Consider the following 27,431-nt stretch of genomic DNA (forward strand, 5'->3'; position numbering starts at 1 on the left):
CTGAACAGTAACATGGCTGTGATTTTTATTTGATACACTGTTTTTAAATACTTTGACTTCTTGGGAGTCTATTTTATATAGCAAAACACTCAATATTATATTAATAACAGTAAAGAACAGTGAAGTATTTTATCTTCTAAATAATTCCTATTTTTTATTTATCATTAAAAAAACAATCCTAAATGGCAGCCCTTGATTGTAAAAAAAAAAAAAAAATTACCTTAAACTGTATTGGGTTTATGAATGCAGCCTTTATCAGAACTATGTTTTTGTTCAGTTTTCCTATTCATATGGATAAATACTGGTTGGGGTGGTGACTTGGTATCTAATGTGTAATGCTACACATATAACTTACGGTGCCAAAATTAGAACATCCTAATGCTTGCTGCTGATGCAAACATATTAAAGGTACTTTGCAGGAAATCCTTGCACCTTGGGATTACTATCCAAATGTTGTTGTGTACTCATTCATTACTAAAAGTTTTGGGGGAAAATTTTTTTTTTTTCAGTAAAAATGAGCTTAAGGTATTTGTGGGAAAATAGTTAACGGGCATCTTACATCTGAAATAAGGACTGATGTAAAGGGGGTTTTTTGGTTTGGTTTGGTTTGGTTTTCTCTGGGAAGACAAAGAGGCACACAGGAATCTAATGAGCCAACTGGGACAACATGACTATCCACTGGCTAACCTGGGTGAGAAGAAAATTAGGCATTTTTTTACAAATGTTCCACTGGGACTTTGACCCCTTATTTCACTCATCTATCCCACAGAGAGAACCAACAAGAAAGGAAATCAGTTCGCCTGGTGGCTGTGTAGTTCCTGACTATCACTGGTTTGGTTCTGGACTAAAACTGGGTTGGCAGATTTGAATTTGCCTAATATGCTGAATATTTTTAAAATAGATCTGTATATGTTCTATTTATTTAGCACAAGGAAATAAAATTTTAGTGGGGGGAGTCAGTGTAAAATCCTTGAAATCACTTCTCAATTCCTATGTAACATGCTTAATGCAATAATATGTGGGAATACTTTGGGTCAAAGTTTACCTATATTACCATTGATGCCAAACAGGTAGTTTGGTAGCTAAAATTATGTTCTTTAAGTATGTTTTGAATATAAGAAGGTTTCATAAAGAAAAAGATAGTGCTCAGTGACCAGTTCTGTTTATCCACATTTAAAAGGTAATTTTTTTTTTTTTTGAGGGAAGGAGAAAATAGCATAGCCTCAGCATAAATTAAAGAATTTTTTTTTTAAAACCAGTATGGGTTTTGGAATAGTTTAGAAATGATATTGGTAATAACCACTCTTGTAATCAATAGTAATAACGCACGAAACATACTAGACTAGATCCCTAAAAAGAGTAGCAAAACTATAAAATACCTGTTTGAATTAACAAAACGATTATACTCAAGCATAAATCACAATAAATTCTTTTATTGTGATTTTCAAGGATAGGGTTTTGATTTTTGGCTTCTAGTATGTCTTAAATACTTTACCATTTTCACTGTTTTAGAATTCCTTACATAATCATATTTTAGGAAGAGACCTGGATTTGGGAATATAATTAGTGCTTAATATATTAGGTGTACACCCTATAATCCCTCCAGATCTCAGAATTCTTAACTTAAAACTGAAGTAGGCAACGGAGAAAGTCCCTCTAGGACATTACTGTAATTCCAGAGTTGCCTTTAGAAGACTGAGTCACAGAAAACACGGTCTCTATAGTATTAGTCAATTTTTTGTAACCTACTTTGTTTCCAAAAAGGATTTGAAGAGTCTCTCATTGAGACTTAAGATACAGGGTAAATTAACTGACTGAAAAAAGAGGAGGAAATACCAATATATGAATCGAATATATCAATCTCAAATACTTAGTAAGGCCAAGCCACAAATTTGGTCCTGTTAACAGGAGACCTATTAAATTATCTGAAGGTTAAAAAGCAATTACTGTGAAGCATCAGTTTTCTTAATAAGACCAGAAGTTTCTTAAGAGTCTTAAAAATGATAATGACACATTGAGCAATAAGTAGAGTACATAAAGAGAGGGATGTACTCAAGTGCATATCATGGGTTCTTTAACTTACTGTTGTTACTAGCACAATGGCCAATAAAGTACTTAGTCTTCACTGTTAGGAGCTCAGTGCTCTATTGGGGGTTTGAATAAGGGTGAGAAGCAAAAGCTCAGTTATTAAGCTGAGTATATACAGGGTTGATGTCTTGTGGAAATACAAGAATAGATGGCTACACATTTGCTCAGAACAACAGGACTAATACAATTTTAGCCTGGAAAAAGGCACACAGAATACCAAACTTCAGTGAGTGAGAGACTGAAACCTCTTAAGAGATGAACTGAACTGTCCTGCAAGTTAAGAATAAGAGTTGCCAAGTTTGAAGGCATCTATCAAATGTAATGGTGATCATCCAATCAATAATTAACAGGGCCAGCTATCCATTAAGGCTACTCTCAAATCATGATAGTAAGATCTACCTTCTGCATTATGCAAGTGTTGTCTCTATCTTAACCAAAAGTGGTGCCAAGTCCTTAAAAGGTACAGGCTTGAAAGAAAACATCTGATAAGGGATTTGCATCCAGAGCTCTCTAAGCTCAATAAAACAATCCAGTTTTCAAATGGGCAAAAGGTTTGGAACAAGACACTCCACCAAAGAAGATAAATGGAGTCTAATAATAACATGAAAACATGCTTACTGTCAGATCATTAGGAAAATGTAAGAAGCAAAATGACAACTGGAGCTCTCAAATTGCTGGAGGAATTACAAAATTGTAAGGTCAGTTTAGAAGAAGTTTGACAGTGTTTTATAAAGTTAAATATCCTATGACACAGTAATCCCATTCCTAGGTATTTATCCAAGTGAAATGAAAACGTGTTCTTACAGAAACCTGTGTATGAATATAGCAGCTTTATTCATAATCAGCAAAAACTGAAAATTCAAATATCCTTCCAACTGGTGAATGAACGGAAGGGTGCATCAGTACAATGGAATACTGCTCAGGAATAAAAAGCGAAGTCCTTATTGATAAAACAACACGGATGGACCCTCAGAAGCATCACGCTAAGTGAAAAGCCGGCTTCAAAAGCCTCCATTTGCGTAGCATTCTGGGAAAGAGAGCTACATGGCTAGCAGACACATCAACGGCTTTCTGAGATGGGGATGGGAGTTGCCTACAAAGGGGCACAAGGGAATTTCGAGGGGCAATGGAACTCATTACTTGAGTGTGCTGGTGATTATGGGATTGTGTTTGACAAAACTCAAAACTACAGTCTTACACTTGAAAAAGTTTTGTCTTTCTAGCTTAACCAAACCTTTAAAGGAAAAGCCTTTTTAAAAAAGTCTAGGACATGTCAATATTTTACCTGACTAGAAATCACTTCAGGGAACCGTTCATCCCCACTGGCCATGCAAGGGTTATGTACTGAGTTAATGTAGTTCAGCCGATAACCATTAGTCTACAATAAGAGTTGTGAAGGCTAGGATATTGAATTTGGTTTGTAGTTAGGAACACTTGAGCCATGTTGGTAGCTGAGATTTGAGTGTCTTATATTGCCTTACCTTCTAGGTTCATAGCTGTAAATTCTGCTCAAGCTCATGGATTTGCTTATTTTCACTGGAGTGTGGTCTTCTGTTGTTTGTTGGCAAAATGGCTTAAAGAGCCACCAACTGGGAGGGAGCCTGGACTGTCAGTCCAATCTAAATCAGAAAAGGAGTATGGGTGGCAGCGCTTCCCAAGTGGAAGATGCATTTCATTATTCAATAGTGAGGTATATTCCCTCTAAGAAGAAAAAGGTAACTTCATCCCAACGCACACGGTAGGGAGCTAAAAGGCTCCAATAGATAGGTGGGCTTGGGGAGATGCCACATCAGGAGTATGAACAATGAGAGCTAGGTTCTTAAGGGAGACCACGACACTAAATAATTGTGGATCAACCCTGAAAGGGTGAAAGGACTTCTGTTTTGAGATGATGGCTAAAAGATCAAGGAAATAAAGTTTCAGGTTTGTCTTGTGTCCCCTGTCTTTCATATGACAGGCAAAGGCAATGATAGGAAAGTGAAATTAATCCATCTATGAAGTTCCAATCTGTGCAGTCCCAACTGCCCACTGCAGGTCCTAACAGGAGGACCCAGTAGGGCACAACAGACTCTAAGTCTTTAGCCAACTTTTCTTTGGCTCAGAATGCTGGAAGAGCTGTGGCCTGGCCGAGCCAGAAGACCCTCCCTGGTCCTTTCCAGAAGGAAATGGACTATCTCGTGGAAGTAAGCTGGAAAAGGCTAGTGTAAAATGGTTCCAGGAACTTTGCTGTCATAATCCTCAGGGATGCTTCTCAGGAAGTTATCACCAGCTCCTCACTAAGGCAAGACTTTATGTAGCGAGCCCTTGCCCTCATGGGACCTTTCCCATCAGTCCCTTCTGGTTCATGGCATGCTTATGAAGCTTCTGCCCAAAATATAATAGCTATGTATACTGAATGGAGATTTTAAAACCCGAAGTTCTAAAGATATGATCATTTCCCATGAAAACAAACTTATCAAGGTGGGGCTTATGATCCTTATGTCAACTGAGTTACTCCAATCCAGAGGTGAGACCCAGAAAAGAAAGAGCAGGGGATGGGAGGAAAGGGATCCCTCAACTCCCAAACTGGACTGTTAGAAAAAAAGTATAAATTAAAGTTTAAGATAAGAAAAGAAGGCAACAAAAAGAAGAAAAAAACCCAAAAAAACCCTGACATTTCAAAGAAACAAACACTAAAAAAATTTTAAAGAATGTCTTCTAAAGATAAAAATAAGACTAGAAAGTTAAAAAACATTTTCACATATCAACATAAATATTTAAAAAAGGTTGAAAATTGACAAATTAACAAAGTGAAAGGCACATAGATTAGGATAAAATTAAAATCCACACGCATAGGGTGAAATACGTATAAGTATTCAGATGATAGGAGTGAAAAGAAATTTCCTAAAAAGATAAGAGAGGAAAAGGGAGGTAATGAAGCACAGCAGGGAGTTCCCTGGCGGTCCAGTGGTTAGGACTCTGCACTTTCACTGCAGTGGCCCACCATTCAATCCCTAGTCAGGGAACTAAGATCCTGCAAGCTGCGACCAAAACAACAACAGCAGCAACAAAAACAAAGCAGAGCAAAACTCAATAACAACTAGAAGCAGCTGAGGGATAAAAGTCTGAAGACATCTTTGATAGGGGGAGGGGATGCTTTCTTGGCTCCTCAGGGAGGAAAAGGAAAGAGGCAGACAGCAGAGATGCTCTGGCAGCTTCTCCTACCCAGGCTCATGTCCCTGAGGGCACTTTGAGCCCCAGGAGGAGGTGTGGCTTTCTAAGCAAACAAAGCTCATCGGATCCTTCTTCCTGCTAGTGGGCATCCTGCATAGTTCTCTTTCATTGGAGGTTCACTTTTATAATCATACCTGTATGCAGTTCAGAAACAAAATTTGGAAGTAAAATGAAAAGCAAAATCACTAAAAATAATTCACTGCTTTTTTAAAAAAATAAATTAACATTTATAATAGAATACCAAATTAGATTTAATCTAATGTATTAACAAAAGCATAATACACTTTAGTAAACAAGGATTTCCAACTTACGGTATAACTAAATAAGAAGTCAGTTAAACACCTGGTTTAGCCAGGGGCAAACATCAGCCACTGCTCCCTGATAAATCCATGTTTCACATTTACGAGGACACTGAGCAGAGGGGTCTCCCTGTTTTTCCCATGAGAAATGCACTGAAAAGTGACAAGGCCAGGGAAGAAAAGAGGCCACTGGAGCAAGTTGGAGCTGAAGTCAAAATTCTACTTCCCTTACCTTGGGGGAAGTGGAAGGGATACGTATTACTTCACCAGGTCTACATGGAAGACAGTTTGATCATAAAACAGCCCAGGGTAAGATTTCTCTTGTGGAATATGGTGAGCATGGTCATGTCCTAATTCTTTCTTGAGGTTTGGAAACGTCTCTGGTCACAAACCCATATTTATTGTTGAGAGAGACGCTAACACTGTGTCCTGGGCCTTCCTCAGATGCCGCAGTGGCTCTTGCCCTAAGATGACCAAAAAGATGGCTCTCCTTTCCTTAGACACACTGGCTCAGTATTAGGAGTAGAGGTAGGGAAGTAAAGTCAACTTCAGACGAGTTGAGTTCACAGTTTATCCCACAATGGATGCATTAGAACCTCAATGAGACTGTCGGTAATAGGCAATCATCTTTTTGTGCCTATGAGACATTGACATTTGAGACATTTCTTGCAAGTCTCCCGGGTTTGGCACAAAAGGTTGAAAGCTACTCTGTTGTTCTTGAAGACAGATGCAGTTCCTTCTAAGTTACAAAATCAGCACTTAGGTTCTATAGTTGAGCATGTCTACACACCATCCCCTGTTTTTGGCCTCCGTATAGACGGAGGCATTGCACTGTTGCATGGTATGTTCCATCTCAACCAGCTGGCGGCATCCGATGGTTAACTTTTCCCTAGGGGATAAAGAAATTTTATATCACTACAAGACAGCTAGTCAGACAAATGAAAAAAATCTTAATGCAACAGGAGAACACTGGGATTTGAAATACATTATTTGATATTTGAGAGCGAAAATGCCAAAGTTATGGATCCTTAGCCCAGACCAAACAACATGGGAGGATAAGCACTTAGCAGCACGGGTTCGCAGACAGTCAGCATGGAGATGATTCTGGTGCAATTCCTTAATTCAGGAATAGAGGTTCCCATGGCAGACCTGCTGTCAACAAGAATGCTGTGGAGGAGATCACATATTTTTGTTTGATTTGGCTTGGGAGTCAGAGAACAGGTAACCTGGAGGATACTAAGAGGACGCACCTCCAGACAGGAACAGACGCTGGCGAGGGGACAGGACGTTGACAGAGCGCCAACTCTTACAGAGAACTGTCAAGATAGGTAACCTAGCCATTAACAAATGCATACTAGATAATTACTCTAAACCAGAGGTGGGGAAGCAGGGAGTAAAGGCCTGATATCTGCCATGACTACTCACAATTTTATCTAAGATGAAGCCCGGCTGGACTCTCAAAAGCTGACAGGAGGCCTGCAAGCTGTGAGATCTTTAAGTTATCGGTTAGAGCACCAATCCATTATACATGGTGTCTATAGAGTTCAAATCTCATGGAAACCTATTTAAATCTACTGAGAGATGGTCTACATAAGCTCACAAAGAATAGCCAGTACCCAGAACAGCATCTGATATATAAGGTGTTCAAGAAATGGCAGTTAGGAAAATTACACTGTTACGACTTCTTTGGCTTCTAAGATTGCTCTGAACCATCTCCAGAGTGTTGGGGAGGACTACTAGCTACCTTTTCACACTACCCCTCCTCTGCCCCTCCACCCCCATGGATCCCTTGATGCAGGGTACAAAGGAAAAAGAAGTCAATCAGAACTCAAGGACTAGGATGAGAGCTAGTAGCGGCAGCAAAGTAAATACACTATATTTTGAGCAGCCTCACTTCCTGAAGACGCGTGGCTTCCCGGGGCTGGCTAAAACCTGACTTTTGGCTTTGTGTTACTCTAGTCCTCTTTCCTGTATTTAGAGTGCTTAAAATCAGTGTTATGTTGTTGCCAGTTCTTTACGACTGCTCAGAAAATGATTTTCTGAAGACCCTAAGAGGTCCAAAATTGGAGAGATGTAAAATGTTTTCTTATAAACTTGAAAATGAAATTAAAAGGGCAGGCCCCTATTCTTGTTCTTGGTTACTTATTCCACATGTGGAAGAAAATTCCTTTAGTAACTAGACTTTTAATCTATTTCGATGTCTTTTCTTTTTCTTCTCCTCTTTTTTCCTCCTCTCATAGTTAAGAGGAGAGCCCTATCCCCTCTTTTCATCCTAATGGCATTTCATTTTATTTGTGGGAGTCAGCATTCTGACAATGGATTATCACCTACAGATTTTGTTTCCTGCATCAAGTTGTCATTGCTGGCTGAGGAAAGTAGCAGGTGTTTTTCATCACATGTGTTGGGTCTATACTAGACTATGAAGATAGGAATTCTTGAGTTCCTTTTCCCTGTGGATTATATGTAGAATGGCAGAATATCAGATATGGCAGAATATTAACACTTTTGTCTACCATTCTGTAGCATCCCCAGTGAATCATCTCACCTTGCCTTTCACCTCTTGGTGATGAGATATTTACAACTGAGAGAAAGGCCATTACATATTTTGATATCTCTTAATTGCTAGAAAGTTTTTCCTTCACATTGAGCCTTAAAAAAATACCTATCTGACCTGTCTGCCTAAATTAAAACAAAACAAAAAGTTGTTATCCTTATTTCTTCCAATAGTACAAATATTTTATGTCCCTTATAGTGACCCTATTTCTCTTTTCCAAACTAAACAATCCCAACTCCTAATCCTTTCTGGAACAAAGCTCAAGACTGGAGGTTGTTTCTAGTTCTGCAATTCTATATTGCTCATGAAACTTCTAAAGAACTGCCGCTGTCTTTCTAAATTGTCCTATTATGAGTATCAAACTTAATTTGACCAAATCTCAGATGGGTCAAAATAACTGGAAATTTGATCAGATCAATTAAAAAATAATTCCAGTGGTTATCTGACTCATTTCCATAGCTAATTTTGTCAAAGTGGCATGGCAGTAGTGAATTTAAGTGCCCTAACTCCAATATTTGATGCAGTTTTTCCAAAATCCTTTTTAGGTACAAGAAAAAAGTCTACAATGGATATCTGTTTTACAACTCTCTCAATGTTTCTATACATTTGCAATGTACATCTCAAATAAAGGAAAAATGGAATACAGTGTAGTGCATATAAAAACAGTATATAAACAGTTTCTGATTCAGAAGGACTGGGCTGGAGCCTTAGAGTTTGCATTCCTTGCAAGTTCCCAGGTGGTGCTGACACTCAGGTCCAGGAACCACAGCTCTAATGTAATCTAGAAGATACTACCATGGAGCCAATTCCTGGAGTCAGAAAGCAGTAATCCCTGAAAGCACCTGCTGGAAGGAAAACAAAGCTGCTCCTGATACACATGCCTCAGGCAGCATATTATCTGGATACGCCAGGTACTTTATGGAGCTGATGTCACAAACTAATGTGCATTTCACATAGAAAAAATGACCTTAGAGACTTATCTTGCAAACATGCCAGAACATTCTGTCACACAAAGTGAATTAAATACTGTTCCTAACTTACTTCTCATATATGTAGAAGATATCACACAAGATATTTGTTTGGTAATCTGTTTGATAACCTTGTTATAATTTACCATCCTGGATTTTCTGAGCAAACTCATCTGCCCAGGGTAAGCAGTGCTCAGACCCCACTGGCAAGAGCAAAAGCTATAACAAAGAACCTACAAACTACAGAAGACAGAAAACACTGATTTAGACATATAAACACCAAGGTTCTACTGTGTCATGGAATTCAACTTTTGATCAAAGTTACTTTCAATCTGAAACCTTAATTACTTGCTTTATCAGAACCTACAAAATAGTTTTCTGTTCTTGAGCTACTTAATTTCCTCCCTATTGCAATAAATATGGTGTTGGGCACATCAATAGCCTCTTCCTTCACAAGGAACACTTTACAAATCAAAAACAAAGATTAGCAAATTCAGACAATCTAAGTAACTGTCTTTGCCAAGTTAAATCATTCTTCTGTTTTCACCTCTGAGTCACAGGGAAACTCTGCTACCTCTTATCTATTGTGTTTGGCTCTGTGTCTAGTATAACTTACTGAAACAAAAAGAACCTCTGTCTTCTGGCAGCTTACATGAGGTGTGGAGTACACCAGAGGCTAATATGGGAGGGACCACTCACTGAAAATATGGCAAATAATTTCAAAACAAACAACAGAGTAACAAATCTAAAAGCTAATAACCAAAAGCCCGTTGAACAGCAATCCCCATTTTCCAATGCATTCAAGATATTAGATGTATTTAATTTCTCTTAAAACTCACGCTTTTAGGATATAAGAGGGAGCTTATTAATTAATATCATAATTCAAATCCCTGGCATAGTAAGTGGAAGGAAAACAAAGAAGAGAAAAACGGGTACTACCACTTTAACTTTGAACATTCAAGCTTGACCCTTGCACCCCTCACCCCTGCAAAAAACAAACAAACAAACAAACAAAAAACCAAAACCTCCAAAGTATTTAAACAGTAAGCTGAAGTCAAAATAATTTTAGACATTTGATTGAAACCATCCTGCAAGGGACTCTGTCCTCCAAGTTATATATGGTGAGCTTTCTACACCTTCAAAAGTATCACTAAGGTTGGAAGACATTGTATTTTTGATACAAATCTCATGTACACAAACCTTTAAATGTGGATTATCTGTAAAGATATATAAATAAGAGTACAACTGATTAATTGAGAGTCTGAATATCAGGGTAAAAAACCATTTTCACCCCCAGCTACAACAGATAATGCATGCCCCACTGGCTTCAGATTTTCTTAGAAAACTTATTTTAATCTAGTGAGTGAGTGAATTTTCATAGTTGTGCTGCCTAGTAACATTTGTGTATGATTATCAACCCTAGTGTCATGATATCATCAAATATATTTATCAATCTAGAGTTTTACCAGTAGAAGCACCTTGATAATTAACTTTGTCACCCTGTCTGCTCATACAATTTTATAGCTACACAAATATATCTGCAAATTACAAATGGCAAATAAACTGTGGTTTAGTGATACAGTGGCACATTACACAGCAGTGAAAATACCATCAGTTCTGTTACAGCTCTTGCTTAGAATACAAGAATTTGTTGCAACACCATTGATACATTAAGGAACAATTTGAGCACAACAGAAATTTCGTATTTTCTTATACAGGATTTCAGCAGTGAAAAATGCTAGATGAACAGAGAAAACTACACTGCAGCTGAACCAAACTGTTTAGGAATACACACAATACACACATGCATGTACTTCAAACACGTACCAGCTACCTCAGCTTTCCTCCTGTTATAAGCCACATCTCTTCATATCTGGTGCTACACCCTTATATCCAATTTCAGAGTCTACCACATCACACTAATCCACAGGCTACAACCTTTCCTATGATCACGTCCATAAGCAAACTTCACCTTCTTTTAAAGGTAAAGTGTCAGATTTATTTTAGGACTAATGTATTTTTTAACCATTTAACACGTGTAAAACTGTGATACTATTTAGATTAGGTTCCTATCTTTTTTTCAATGTCCCTTATTAAGTTTTTGAGTGACGTACCCCAACTCCACCTTTTCTATGAGACCTGTGGCTTTTATTGCATGAATTTGCATAGTTCAGTATGCAGTATGCAATTTGCATAACAGTGATACTTAGGAACACATATGTCATGTTATAATAGAACTGAGTGTAAACTGACTATTGCTCCATGCCTCAACACGGATGAATCTCAATGTTGAATTAAAGAACAATACGAAGAGGGCAGACAGCAGAAGCAAGAAGAACAATTCTGCAGCCTGTGGAAGGAAAACCATATTCGCAGAAAGACAGACAAAATGAAAAGGCAGAGAACTTTGTATCAGATGAAGTAACAAGATAAAACCCCAGAAAAACAACTAAATGAAGTGGAGATAGGCAACCTTCCAGAAAAAGAATTCAGAATAATGACAGTGAAGATGATTCAGGACCTTGGAAAAACAATGGAGGCAAAGATCGAGAAGATGCAAGAAATGTTTAACAAAGACCTAGAAGAATTAAAGAACAAACAAACAGAGATGAACAATACAATAACTGAAATGAAAACTACACTAGAAGGAATCAATAGCAGAATAACTGAGGCAAAAGAACGGATAAGTGACCTGGAAGACAGAATGGTGGAATTCACTGCTGCGGAATGGAATAAAGAAAAAACAATGAAAAGAAATGAAGACAGCCTAAGAGACCTTTGGGACAACATTAAGTGCAACAACATTCACATTTATAGGGGTCCCAGAAGGAGAAGAGAGAGAGAAAGGACTCGAGAAAATACCTGAAGAGATTACAGTCAAAAACGTCCCTAACATGGTTAGGAAATAGCCACCCAAGTCCAGGAAGCTCAGAGAGTCCCAGGCAGGATAAACCCAAGGAGAAACAGGCCGAGACACATAGTAATCAAATTGACAAAAATTAAAGACAAAGAAAAATTATTGAAAGCAACAAGGGAAAACAACAAATAACATACAAGGGAACTCCCATAAGGTTAACAGTTGATTTCTCAGCAGAAACTCTACAAGCCAGAAGGGAGTGGCACGATATATTTAAAGTGATGAAAGGGAAAAACCTACAACCAAGATTACTCTACCTGGCAAGGATCTCATTCAGATTCGACAGAGAAATCAAAAGCTTTACAGAAAAGCAAAAGTTAAGAGAATTCAGCACCACCAAATCAGCTCTACAACAAATGCTAAAGGAAATTCTCTAAGGGGGAGACACAAGAGAAGAAAAGGACCAACAAACACAAACCCATAACAATTAAGAAAATGGTAACAGGAACATACATATCGATAATTACCTTAAACGTGAATGTATTAAATGCTCCAAACAAAAGACACAGGCTCACTGAATGGATACAAAAACAAGACCCATACATACGCTGTCTACAAGAGACCCACATCAGACCTAGGGACACATACAGACTGAAAGCGAGGGGATGGAAAAAGATATTCCATGCAAATGGAAATCAAAAGAAAGCTGGAGTAGCAATACTCATATCGGATAAAATAGACTTAAAAATAAAGAATGTTACAAGAGACAAAGAAGGACACTACATAATGATCAAGCGATCAATCCAAGAAGAAGATATAACAGTTATAAATATATATGCACCCAACATAGAAGCAACGCAATACATAAGGCAACTGCTAACAGCTATAAAAGAGGAAATTGACAGTAACACAATAATAGCGGGGGACGTTAACACCTCCCTTACTTCAATGGACAGATCATCCAGACAGAAAATTAATAAAGAAACACAAGCTTTAAATGACATAATAGACCAGATAGATTTAATTGATATTTATAGGACATTCCATCCAAAAACAGCAGATTACACTTTCTTCTCAAGTGCACATGGAACATCCTCCAGGATAGATCACATCTTGGGTCACAAATCAAGCCTTGGTAACTTTAAGACAACAGAAATATCAAGCATCTTTTCCGACCACAACACTATGAGATTAGAAATCAATTACAGGGAAAAAAACATAAAAAACACAAACACATAGAGGTTAAACAATACATTACTAAATAACCAAGAGATCACTGAAGAAATCAAAGAGGAAACCAAAAAATACCTAGAGATAAAAGACAACGAAAACACGATGATCCAAAACCTATGGGATGCAGCAAAAGCAGTTTTAAGAGGGAAGATTGTAGCAATACAAGCCTACCTCAAGAAACAAGAGAAATCTCAAAAAACCAATCTAACCTTACACCTAAAGGAACTAGAGAAAGAAGAACAAACAAAACCCAAAGTTAGCAGAAGGAAAGAAATCATAAAGATCAGAGCAGAAATGAATGAAATAGAAACAAAGAAAACAATGGCAAACACCAATAAAACTAAAAGCTGGTTCTTTGAGAAGATAAACAAAATTGATAAACCTTTAGCCAGACTCATCAAGAAAAAGAGGGAGAGGACTCAAATCAATAAAATTAGAAATGAAAAAGGAAAAGTTACAATGGACACCACAGAAATACAAAGTATCATAAGAGACTACTACAAGCAACTCTATGCCAATAAAACGGACAATCTGGAAGAAATGGACAAATTCTTAGAAAGGTATAACCTTCCAAGACTGAACCAGGAAGAAACAGAAAATATGAACAGACCAATCACAAGTAATGAAACTGAGACGGTGATTAAAAATCTTCCAACACACAGAAGTCCAGGACCAGATGGCTTCACAGGTGAATTCTACCACACATTTAGAGAAGAACTAACACCCATTATTCTCAAACTCTTCCAAAAAATTGCAGAGGAAGGAACACTCTCAAACTCATTCTATGAGGCCACCATCACCCTGATACCAAAACCAGACAAAGAAAATTACAGACCAATATCACTGATGAATATAGATGTAAAAATCCTAAATAAAATACTAGCAAACAGAATCCAACAACACATTAAAAGGATCATACACCATGATCAAGTGGGATTTATCCCAGGGATGCAAGGAGTCGTCAATATGTGCAAATCAATCAATGTGATACACCATATTAACAGACTGAAGAAGAAAAACAATATGATCATCTCAATAGACGCAGAAAAAGCTTTTGACAAAATTCAACACCCATTTATGATCAAAACTCTCCAGAAAGTGGGCATAGAGGGAACCTATCTCAACATAATAAAGGCCATATACTACAAACCCACAGCAAACATCATTCTCAATGATGAAAAACTGAAAGCATTTCCTCTAAGATCAGGAACAAGAAAAGGATGTCCACTCTAGCCACTATTATTCAACATACTTTTGGAAGTCCTAGCCACTGCAATCAGAGAAGTAAAAGAAATACAAATTGGAAAAGAAGAAGTAAAACTGGCACTGTTTGCAATGACATGATACTATACATAGAGAATCCTAAAGATGCCACCAGAAAACTACTAGAGCTAATCAATGAATATAGTAAAGTTGCAGGATACTAAATTAATGCACAGAAATCTCTCACATTCCTATACACTAACAACAAAAGATCAGAGAGAGAAATTAAGGAAACAACCCCATTCACCACTGTAACAAAAATAATAAAATACCTAGGAATAAACCTACCTAAGGAGGTAAAAGACCGGTACTCAGAAAACTATAAGACACTGATGAAAGAAATCAAGATGACACAAACAGATGGAGAGATATACCATGTTCTTGGATTGGAAGAATCAATATTGTGAAAATGACTATATTACCCAAAGCAATCTACAGATTCAATGCAATCCCTATCAAATTACCAGTGGCATTTTTTTACAGAACTGCAACAAAAAAGTCTTAAAATTTGTATGGAGACACAAACGACCCCAAATAGCCAAAGCAGTCTTGTGGGAAGAAAACGGAGGTGGAGGAATCAAGACTCCCTGACTTCAGACTATACTACAAAGCTACAGTAATCAAGACAATATGGTACTGGCACAAAAACAAATATAGATCATTGGAACAGGAGAGAATGCCTAGAGAGGAACCCATGCACCTATGGTCAACTAATCTATGACAAAGGAGGCAAGGATATACAATGGAGAAAAGACAGTCTCTTCAATAAGTGGTGCTGGGAAAACTGGACAGCTACATGTAAAAGAATGAAATTAGAACACTCCCTAACACCATACACAAAAATAAACTCAAAATGCATTAAAGACCTAAATGTAAGACTGGACACTATAAAACACTTAGAGGAAAATATAGGAAGAACACTCTTTGACATAAATCACAGCATGATCTTTTTTGATCCACCTCCTAGAGTAATGGAAGTATAAACAAATGGGACCTAATGAAACTTAAAAGCTTTTGCAAAGCAAAGGAAACTACAAACAAGACAAAAAGACAACACTCAGAATGGGAGAAAATATTTGCAAACGAATCAACGGACAAAGGATTAATCTCCAAAATATATAAACAGCTCATGCAGCTCAATATTAAAAAAACAAACAACCCAATCAAAAAATGGGCAGAAGACCTAGACATTTCTCTAAAGAAGACATACAGATGGCCCAGAAGCACATGAAAAGCTGCTCAACATTATTAATTATTACAGAAATACAAATCAAGACTACAATGAGGTATCACCTCACACCAGTTAGAATGGGCATCATCAGAAAATCTACAAACAACAAATGCTGAAGAGGGTGTGGAGAAAAAGGAACCCTCTTGCACTGTTGGTGGGAATGTAAATTGATACAGCCACTATGGAGAACAGTATGGAGGTTCCTTAAAAAACCAAAAATAGAATTACCATAGGACTCAGCAATCCCACTACTGGGCATATACCCAGAGAAAACCATAATTCAAAAAGACACATGCACCCCAATGTTCATTGCAGCACTATTTACAATAGCCAGGTCATGGAAGCAACCTAAATGCCCATCGACAGATGAATGGATAAAGAAGACATGGTACATATATACAATGGAATATTACTCAGCCATAAGAAGGAACGAAATTGGGTCATTTGTAGAGACGTGGATGGATCTAGAGACTGTCATACAGAGTGAAGTAAGTCAGAAAGAGAAAAACAAATATTGTATATTAACGCATATATGTGGAACCTAGAAAAATGGTACCGATGAACTGGTTTGCAGGGCAGAAATGGAGACACAGATGTAGAGAACAAACGTATGTACACGAAGGGGGGAAAGTGGCGGGGGGGTAGTGGTGGTAGGATGAATTGGGAGATTAGGATTGACATATATACACCAATATGTATAAAATAGATAACTAATAAGAACTTGCTGTATAAAAAAATAAATAAAATTTCAAAAATTCAAAAAATAAATAAAAACAAAATAAGCCTTGATTCCCCATTCATACCATCTGAGAGGGTCCCTTTAAAGATGGAGGCTGATGGAAAATTTGAAAATGGCTATCACTTGTAGAATATATGACCACCATTATTGTATGTAATTTTTGTTTGTTTTTTGGCTGTCTTTCCTCCCCATCCACCAGCCCCCTTCCCCTCCTTTAACATGAGCTAAAGGGCAGAATGGTGTGATGGGAAAAAGAAAAGAAAAATTTTGGTAAAGCTAGTATTTTGATAAGAACCCTAAATACTTCTTTATACATTACCAGTTTTGAAAATAAACTAAGAGAATCTTTGGGGAGAAGAATTTGTCAACAGATTATCAAGATCTTTTAAGATGTTCATATTCTAAAGAAATAGAAACATGGTCAAAGATTTCTGCAGATACTGAACACAGTATTACATAAAGTGGTTTAAAAATGGAAATATGGTCAATGTCCAACATTTAAGGAAATACTTAACTGAATCATGGTACATTTAGACAATGTAAGTATATATAGACATTAAAAATGATGCTTGTTGAGATTCTGGTTACAGAGGTGTGGGTTATTGAGGTTTGTTAAATTGGAAAATAAATAGTATACAGAACCATATATATACAGTATAATCTATATAAAAGTATATTAAAAAATGAAATTTATCTGCAATTTCTGCATTTTTATAAGCATGTATTATATTGATTACATAATAAATAAAATTTTTAAGTAAAAACAAACAGACAAACAAACAAACAATATGGATCAATGGAACAGAATAGAGAGCCCAGAAATAAATCCACACACCAATGGACAATTAATCTTCTACAAAGGAGGCAAGAATATACAGTGGGGAAAAGACAGTCTCTTCAGCAAGTGGGGTTGGGAAAGTTGGACAGCCGCATGTAAACCAATGAAGCTAGAACACACCCTCACACCATACACAAAAATAAACTCAAAATGGCTTATAGACTTAAATATAAGACAAGACACCATAAAACTCCTAGAAGAGAACATAGGCAAAACATTCTCTGACATAAATCGTAGCAATGTTTTCTTTGGTCAGTCTCCCAAGGCAACAGAAATAAAAGCAAATATAAACAAATAGGACCTAATCAAACTTGTAAGCTTTTGCACAGCAAAGGAAACCATAAACAAAATGAGAAGACAACCTACAGAATGGGAGAAAATATTGGCAAATGATGTGACTGGCAACAGCTTACTTTCCAAAGTATACAAACAGCTCATACAACTCAACAACAACAAAAACAAACAACCCAATCGAAAAATGGGCAGAAGACCAAAATAGACATTTCTCCAAAGAAGACATACAGATGGCCAGTAGGCACATGAAAAGATGCTCATCATCCCCAATTATTAGAGAAATGCAAATCAAAACTACAATGAGGTACCATCTCACACCAGTCAGAATGGAAATGGGTGTGGAGAAAAGGGAACCCTTTTACACTGTTGGTGGGAATGTAAATTGGTGCAGCCACTGTGGAAAACAGTATGGAGGTTCTTCAAAAACTAAAAGTAGAGTTGCCATATGATCCAGCAATCCCACTCCTGGGCATACACCCAGACAAAGCTATAATTTGAAAAGATACATGCACCCCTGTGTTCACAGCAGTACTATTTACAATAGCCAAGACATGGATACAACCTAAATGTCCACTGACAGATGAATGGAGAAAGATGTGGTATACACACACACACACAGACACACACACACACAATGGAATATTACTCAGCCATAAAAAAGAGTGAAATAATGCCATTTGCAGCAACAGGGATGGACCTTTTAAGTGAAGTAAGTCAGAAAGACAAATACTGTATGATATCACTTACATGTGGAATCTTAAAATATGACACAAATGAACATATCTTTGAAATAAAAACAGACTCACAGATACAGAGAACAGACTTGTGTTTGCCAAGGGGGAGGCGGGGTGGGGGAGGGAAGGATTGGGAGTTGGGGGTTAGCAGATGCAAACTATTACATTTAGAATGGATAAACAACAAGGTCCTACCATATAGCACAGAGAACTATATTCGATATCCTGTGATAAACCATAATGGAAAAGAATATGAAAAAGAATATATATATATATATGTATAACTGAGTCACTTTGCTGTACAGCAGAAATTAACACAACACTGTAAATCAACTGTACTTCAATAAAATTTTTTTTAAAACCCCAATATGGGTTGGGGGTTGGGAGCAGGGGTTATGGGACTGGAGGGCAACTCTGGAAGGGTTAAATGCGTACTTAATCCTCATGAATTTGTCTGCCTTAGCCCAGGATTGAAGGGCTTTACACCTATACCCTGTGCGTACAAGAATCAGATTTATACTACTTCTTATTACAAGTCAATGCTATAAAACAAACCATATATATATACATATATAGGTATATATCCCCACTAAGGAGAAAATGGGAGGGAGGATACAAATAAGGGTGGGTAAAGGTCTACTTTATCAAATGAATGGCAGGCATCTGAGTATTCTTTATACCAGCTGTTCTTCAAAACATAGACTGGGGAATGTAGACTCTTTCAAAGGGTCTGCGAGGTCAAAGCTATTTCCGTAAGACTAAGACGTGATTTGCCTTTTGAATTCTCGTCCTTATGAGAGTGTACAACAGTTTTCCATAGATATGTAACACGGGATTATTGAGACTAAATGCAAAAGAAGCTATGAGAATCTACCTGTCTTCTATTAAGTCAGACATTAAGAGATTTGCAAAAATCTCTTACAATGCCATGCTTGTAAGTAATATTTTGTGTTTGGGAAAAATTATTTTCATAATTATGTTACTTATCATAACATGTAATTAGCTGTTATTTTTAAATGAATATTTTTAAATTTCTCAATTCTAATTTCTAATACAGTAAATATAGATAGATAAGACCCACATAAGCAAAAGCTCTTAGGGGTCTTCAGTATTTTTTAAAAAATATAAAAGAGCCTTGATGCCCCAAAGCTGGAGAACCACTTTAAAACTGAAACTTGCTATGTGCATACACACATACACACACAGCTCTTACGTATGTATGAGATATTTCATATTTAGAAAGGTTAAAAAAAATCATAGTTTAGTGAAGACGTAAAAAGAACCCTTCAGCACCACCACCAAGTGGTGCTATACATGGTAAAAGCGTGTTACACTGATATATCTACACACAGATATGACTTACCGATACTCAGCCTGTGAAACACAATCATAAAGTTCCTGGGCAGTAAATTTGACATTTTTATTTACCTGAAAAGAACCAAGATATAGCTATTTAAAATGCATATTAAGTCAAATGAGTGGTGAGAGCACAATTAGAATGGCCCATATTCTGAGGGAGCAGAATGTCAAGTTTCTTGTTTTTGCATAAAAAGGACTAAATAATAACAATTAGAAGATCAGTGACCATAATACTAACACTGAACTATGGGTAAAAATATTAGTCCTATTGTTACAACTTAATCTGTTCAGAGAACCAGAAGAAGTGAGATGGTCCTGGGGTTAGTGGGAATCTCAACAAAGCAGATGATCATTTTATACATCAAATGGACAGAAAAAAATGTGTAGTACATGAAACACTAAATTCTACCACTACTGGCTCTTATCAACAGATTCATGCATCAATTAGCCTAGCCCTAATGTACTTATTCAATATTTATTTTTCTGGGAAAAGTAAATAAGTTGTTGAAAAAAATTTTTTAACAGCTGTACTTAAAAGACTAGAGTAGATTTGGGGTCCCATAGGTAGACTACTGTAAGCAGAATCAGCCAGCTCTTGTTTATTTCATGAACAACAGAAATAATTCAAGCCGAAAGAAGAAGTTAAATATTCAACTCTAACAACATTTGAATACTATGATTGACCCTCCTGAAAGTTATTACTGAATAACTTTCATTTAAACACTAAGGTTATAAACTGTGTGGAAAGATCTACCTGTTTAGGAAAAAGTCTGATTTATAGATATTTTCTAAAGAAATGTGGTTTTCAGACTACTGAGGTCTAAGTATTTAAACTAGTATGTTTAAGTTTATAAATATTACCATTCAGAGACAATTTACAACACTATAAATATAAAAGTCCTTCATCATACAAAAACTTGTTGTGGCACACATGTGGAGAACACACTGAAGGAATCCTGTTATTTCTTGAGACTTACCACTGATTTAGGCAGTATTCTACTTAAGTTGCAAGGAAGAATCTGGAAATTCGTAGAAGGAAATTCTTTTTATCAGATTACTCAAGATATAACCTAGTGTAAGTTTTTAGAAATTCTGTATTAGTGAAGGGAAACTAAATGAGACTATCTTCTATTCAATCTACTTTTAAAAATACTCAAGCTATTATTAGCCGTATGCAGTTTTTTGATGAGGAAAAATGTTCCTACCCAGATTTAATTAACACTACTTTAAAGATTTATATCATGAAAGTCTTCTATAGATTTTAGGGTTTTGTTTATTTGCAAAAGTTCTATGAGCTTCCTCGGTATTTTCATAAGGTCACCGTATTTGTATAGAAAATGTTCCATTCACTGAAGGTTAAAAACACATGGTTTTTAAATATAACATTTGAAATGTATATAATCCTAAATTTTCACTTAAAATTAGGATTATATATTTATATACAATTTAATGTTATTTAATTATACATAATATTTACTATTATATTTAATGATTTATGAAATTGGTGTATAATTGATCATGATTAATTTTTTAAGTACTTTATAATTTTTATTAAAAGAATCTTCCAAAAATGTTCTAAAATATACTTGTAGAGCTAACTTATCGACCAGTCCAATTCCTATTTCTTTACATGTTCTGCCCTGGTCTCAAGGGCCTTTGACATTTTCACTATTGCCCCAACATGCTAGGACCGATAATGTATCCAAACTTAGGCCAGCAAATTTCAACAATCAACACTTCAGATCTTTGATCAGAAGATGAATGGAATAATCTATTCTCTATCAACTGCTAAGAAAAATCAGCTGAAGAACTGATTTTGAACCTGATATAATATGAATACAAAATAGTTTTTGAAGCCATTAGTAGATTTTTAGCAAAAAGTATCTAGATTTATCTTTACTTTAAAAAACAATCATCCACATATATTTAGACACTTATCCCAGAACATGGCTGGAGTGTGTGATGTGGCTCCAGGTTACAGCAGATGACTTATAAAGTAGGCAGTTAATCTACGACTAATAAAGGAAAACTGAAACACAAATTCATGACATACATCACAGGTTCTAGCCTGAAATATACCATTTCATTCTATTCATTAATTTTGATACAAGACATTTTAAATTACTCATATTGGGACATTTTAAATTACGCTATTAAATATCATTTAATAATTCCCAGAAAACAAAGAGCTAAAAGATGCCTTCGTCAGTAAACGTTAGAGTTGTGACTGTAAAAAATGGATTATGGAATTGTTGTCGTTAATTCTTAGCTGTACTATTTACACTGAATGCCAAATATCAGAAATGACTATATTATTTTTAATTCTTAAAAAATCAAGATCAGAAGGCAAAGGTTAAGTATAAAAATAGCCAAACATCTTGAAAAATTTAAATGGTTGTATCACTGTTTATGATGTGAGACAAATATATCCAATGTAGTAACTGGTATTGGGGAGGAAGTTCTGCTACGAGAAATACTTTAAAAATTTGGGACTCAGATCCACATATTCTTATAAATAGCAAGGTGGGTATTTTCTCCTAATGCTCTCAGCAACAGAAAGCACTAAATCCAACGAAGACCTATATATCAGATTTTTTCAGGATATGTGATTTTAAAATTGTCCCCATTGTTTCCACAAATATATTTTTATTGAATTTGAAATTCAGAAAGTATAATGAAATAATTATTTCACTGAATCATCTCAAAAGAGATGATTTAAAAAGTACATGTAACTTTTAAAAAGTACATGTAAACAACCACTCTTTCCTTAAATAAAATAAGTAACACTTATTGAACACTTACTCTGTGCTTGGTACTGTTTAGAGCACTTTATATATATTAAGTTATTTAGTCTTTAAAGAATAGCTGTAATTTATCTACTTATGTTATTCCCATTTTACAGATGAGGCAACTGAGGCAAAGAAAATTAAATAACTCATCTAAGATCATACAGTTAATAGGCGGCAGAAACCAACATTTGAACATGAGTAGTTTGACTTCAGAGTCTGTGTTCTTAGTCACTAGGTTCTTAATGTAAGATGTGGCATAAAAAAGTTAAATAAAGAGCTAACCAGGAATAAAAGTGAAGAAATATATTTAAAGAAGTTTGACTCCATAAGAAAAGTGACACCTGAAAATATGTCATATTCCTTTATTTAGAGTATTTTAAAAATTAAACACACACACACTTAAAAAGAAAGAATATATGGGCACATGGGTAAAGAACTTTAGGCAAATAAAAACTGAAGATCAACAGAATACTTTCCTTGGATCAACAAGGATAAGAAAAGCATGCAGATTAATTTACAAAATACACTGGAGCCTCACCAGAACTTTAATTCCAGGGTCTATGCTGCTGCTATGGAGGAAACTAAATTATAGCTTTCTTTTTCAGTAATCAGTAGTTCTCAACCAGAGGTGGTTCTTCCTCCCTAAGGGCCATCTTGGTATGTGAGTGGGGTGCGGTGGGAAGATATTTTTGCTTGTCACACTGACTGGGGGAGCTACTGGCATTTAGTATCTGAGGAGCAGAGATGTTAAAGCATCCTGCAACGTTCCACACAATGAAGAAATGACCTGTCCAAAATGCCAACAGCACCCCTGATGAGAAACAATTCTGTGTTGGAGAAAGTGTATTATAGGTCTCTACTGTATGTTTTTACTTAGAGAATGAAAAAAAAAAAAAACAAAAACTGACTGTCACTGGCAAACTTCTGTGGCATTCAAGAATTTAAAGCAAATATCAATTAAATAGCATTTGATTACATTTTAGAACACCTATGTTTGTTTATATTAAAGCTTGATTATAATGGAAATATGATAAACATTTAAAAATATTTCTCCTACCTCATACTTGATTAGGAAGTTATAGAGGGTCTCAACATCTTGATAATTACTATTGGGTGCCAAAATCCTAAAAAATAAAATAAAAACAAAGGAGGGGGAATGAATGATTTAAGAAAAAACAATACCTTGAACCTTTTTCCCAGCACATGTTCATACTGTGAGAGATACCTTATTGTATAATAAGCTTATTAAAATGTTTACAACCTTTTGGGGGTTTTATTTATCAATTACAGTTATAAAATCATGAGCTTACTTCAACAAATATCGATTATCAACTGATATCAAATATCAAATTATTAAAAGATTTTTGTTTACTTATATTAATATTTACATCATCAGTTAATCAACAACCATTAGCATTCTAACATGAAATTATAGTTCACATTTTGAGTTACAATGATACAGATTTTTCAAAAGGTAGGTAGAAATGTAAAGTACCTTTACACTCCTTATCTTTTAAGTTGCAGATAAAGCTTAAAGATTTTCCACAAAAATGTGCAACCAATCCAAGTGGACAAATGATATAAACTATCAAACACATAAAAAAAAATCCTAATAAAGATTCTGTGACTAAATTCAAATAATACTGTTTGAACTAACAGCGTAGCAGTTGATGAAAAAGCATTAGTAATCAGACTATGTCAGGTGTTAGAAATAACACTGACTCATAAAAATAACATAAAAACATAAAATGGAAACAAGAAATAAAAAGGAAATGGAAGACCATGTTTCTCCCTCTAGCGGTAAAGTATTAATTCTCATTTTCTTATACTAAGTATTTTTTTAATTCTTTCAAGATGAATTTTTTTTCTTTTGAAAAAAGGGAAAGAAAAGGGAAGCAGTCCTTTCATTATGGTAAAGTGGTTAAGAGCAATGTCTGCCTGGGTTCTGTGTTCTTGAGTGAGTTCTGTGCGACTTATTTTCCTTATCTGCTAAATGAGGATGGTGATAGTCTTTACTTCATAGGATTATAGTGAGAATTAAACAAGTTACTGTAAAGTCTTTGTAACAGTGTCTGATATACAGCAAGTACTATATATATGTATATATGAAATAGTAACAATAACAACTATTACCATCTAATGCCTAATAGTTTCAAGCCACAGAATAAGTGAATGATGATTTAACGAATGAGAAATCAATCCACCCCAATTAATTCTTAAATTCCAAGTGCCTTTTAATTACAACAGTGTCTCTAGGTTCTCACATCCTTGCCAATGCTTGATGCTGTCAGATATTAGAGTTAACTGATCTCAATAAACTTAATTAGATCTTTAAACAAGTTGGCCCTCATCAGACTTGTGGGAGAGCTTTTATAAATAATTTCTCAGGATACAGTCAAATTTTTAAATGGGTCATACTCTTTTGGAGGAGACACATACAGAATATCTTTAAGAACATACAAATATCTGCCTATGGGTCTTCCCTGGAGGTCCAGTGGTTTAAGACTCTGTGCTCCCAATGCAAGGGGCACGGGTCTGATCCCTGGTTGGGGAGCTAAGATCCCGCATGCCTCACGGTGCAGCCAAAAAAAAAAACAAAGAAAAAAAATCTGCCTAAAAATGTTTCATAGAAAAAATTATTCTCCCAACAAGTAATTTTAAGACACAATCTCAATACCGAAAAAAAGAAAGAAAAAACAAGAGGATAAATACATTGGAGAGGGTCCATAAATAATTTGTTTTCAAATATGAGAACAAAGCTATATAGATAAGCTAAACCAATCTTCTAGAAAAGCAATGGAAAAATAGTGTGTTCCAACTTTGTAACCTAGTGTAAACAAACTATAAGCAATGTAGAATAATTTACACCCATTCTTTTTCATAGCTTTGGAAATAATCCAAACTGTCCATAAAGAGGGTAAAAAAAATAGATAAAACAAGATGTTTTATAAGAGAGCCTTATACATTTCAAGCAAAGTACGCTCTTTGCCAGAGAATAAAGTTAACATTTCTCTGTCCTGAAACACTTTGCAGAAAAGCTAGTTTTAGGTAAAATAGTCATTTATCTATAGCAACAAGTCATAGCCATAGTATGAAATAAAGAAAACAATTACATCATCCTAGTTTTCCAATTAGCAAAAATTGAAAAAATTTTAAACTCCCAGCATGGTTTTATTTTTTTAACAGTTTTACTGAGGTACAGTTTACATACATAAAATTCACTCATTTTAACAATTCAATTATTTTTATAAATAAATTTACTGAGATGTACAATGATGTACATTGTACAAACTTAAATACTTGATTTGAGAAAATTATCACAGAATTATATTCTAATGAAAAAAGGCTTATTGGGATGTCAGCATCATTCACAAATATATTACTATTATAATCAGAATAAAATTGTACATGTTATTTTTTAAAACAAGGATACACATTATAGGATTTGTTATAAAATTTGCTACTCTTAAAAATGTTTTGATTCACTGTACAGTAGAAACACAGCACTGTAAAACAACTACTATACCCCAATTAAAAGAAAAATGTTTTGAGGTAAATTGAGCCCCGAGGAGACTAGACAATATTTATTAAAATACACTCAATTTAGGGTTGAATTTAGACTTCATTATGTCCAATGAACTTTGAGTTTATGAGAATGGAATTTGGCCTGGTATAAACAAAAACTGCCAACTTTTACTAACTAGAAGTACAGCTTGTTGAAAATACACAAAAAATGAAATGGAGAAAAATGGTTTATGGACTTTCATGCCTTAGTAATTCCCCACACAAAAATTCTTGAGAGGTCAGCCTTCTCTAAAGCTTTCTCATTTCTTTTTAAAATACCAGCACAAAGACAAAAGACTCTTAGTATGAAAGTCCTAAAATTACCCTTCAATGGCAACTTTTAAAAAGAATAATAGAAAGAATTAGCCCTTAGAGAAAATGGCCATTTTTTAATTTATAAATATATCCACATCTGTTTTTCAAGAGAAATTCGTAACAATCAATAAGTATATATCAAATGCATACTATTTTCTCAAATGTATATGATACTAAGAGCTATGGAATATAAAAGAAAATTAAAAGACATGGTTGCCTATCTTCAAGTTGTTATAATCTTGAAATTTCACTTCAGAATTTTGGAATCAGAATTAGGAAATAGACTGAAGTAGGATTTAATCTGCAGCTCGCAGATTATTTACAAACCAAGTTGATCAAGTTACCTACTTTTCTGTACCCCAGCTCCTCACCTGTGAAATGAGGAGAAAGTAGTATTTACTGAATAAGGTTATTATATGAAGTAAATAAAATAATGTATGTAAAATACCAAAATGTTTATTAGCACAATGCCTGGCACATGTCAATAAATATTAGGTGCTATGAAAACCAGTTTTCAGATGTAGAAACCAAGGCTCAAGGTTGTAAAAAACTTGCCCAAGATTACAGAGTTGTGGTAGGTACCTAAATCTCTATTGGTTTGACTCTGGAGTCCATGCGTTTTCCACTAACAAAAAAGGATAACCCTCACATCTTCTTGCCTTAAATGATCTTATGAAATCAAATGAAATAAAGTTCTTTAAAATCTTTTAAGAATTTCATATGTAAGCAGAAAAAACCTCTTTAATTTGCCTTGTATCAAATGCTTCTGGCAAACTATTCTGTGTATGTTCAAACACCAAATCTTTGTAGTTGTTATATCTTTTTCAAAACCACAAAGGAAGTCAGTAGCAGAACCAACAAGCCCTGACTCTTAACCACATAAGCACTTTGAGTTTTCTATTTATTTACGAGCAATTAACATTAAGTAAGCAACATGTTAATCTGAGTTAAACAAATTTCATTTCCATCTCATCAATATTAGATAAATATCAATGTATCTCATCAAGAAAAAAAGACTATGCTACTCAAAAATTTAAAAAAGAAACAAAAGTTAATATAATCTGACTAAAATTTAAAAATCAAATAATGCGTT

The 27,431-nt window shown here is 35.3% G+C and overlaps 1 protein-coding gene across 12 annotated transcripts in view; it reads right to left on the minus strand.

Annotated features, from left to right (window-relative positions):
* Nucleotide 1: 1 nt before the first annotated feature.
* SWT1 (SWT1 RNA endoribonuclease homolog) overlaps nt 2-27,431 on the minus strand; it is a 105,673-nt gene continuing 78,243 nt past the window's right edge. For 7 of the 12 annotated variants that reach the window (XM_082472822.1, XM_082472827.1, XM_082472825.1 and 4 more), the window contains 3 exons: nt 23,517-23,583; nt 19,675-19,739; nt 2-6,489 (listed from right to left, as the gene is read on the minus strand). In XM_082472822.1, the coding sequence (XP_082328948.1) occupies nt 6,360-6,489; nt 19,675-19,739; nt 23,517-23,583 (262 nt within the window). In that variant the 3' untranslated portion in view covers nt 2-6,359. The other 5 variants (XM_082472829.1, XM_082472830.1, XM_082472828.1 and 2 more) reach the window with 5 other exon arrangements.

The sequence above is a fragment of the Balaenoptera physalus genome (genome assembly GCF_965194825.1).
Source record: "Balaenoptera physalus genome assembly, chromosome: 1".
NCBI classification, from domain to species: domain Eukaryota; kingdom Metazoa; phylum Chordata; class Mammalia; order Artiodactyla; family Balaenopteridae; genus Balaenoptera; species Balaenoptera physalus.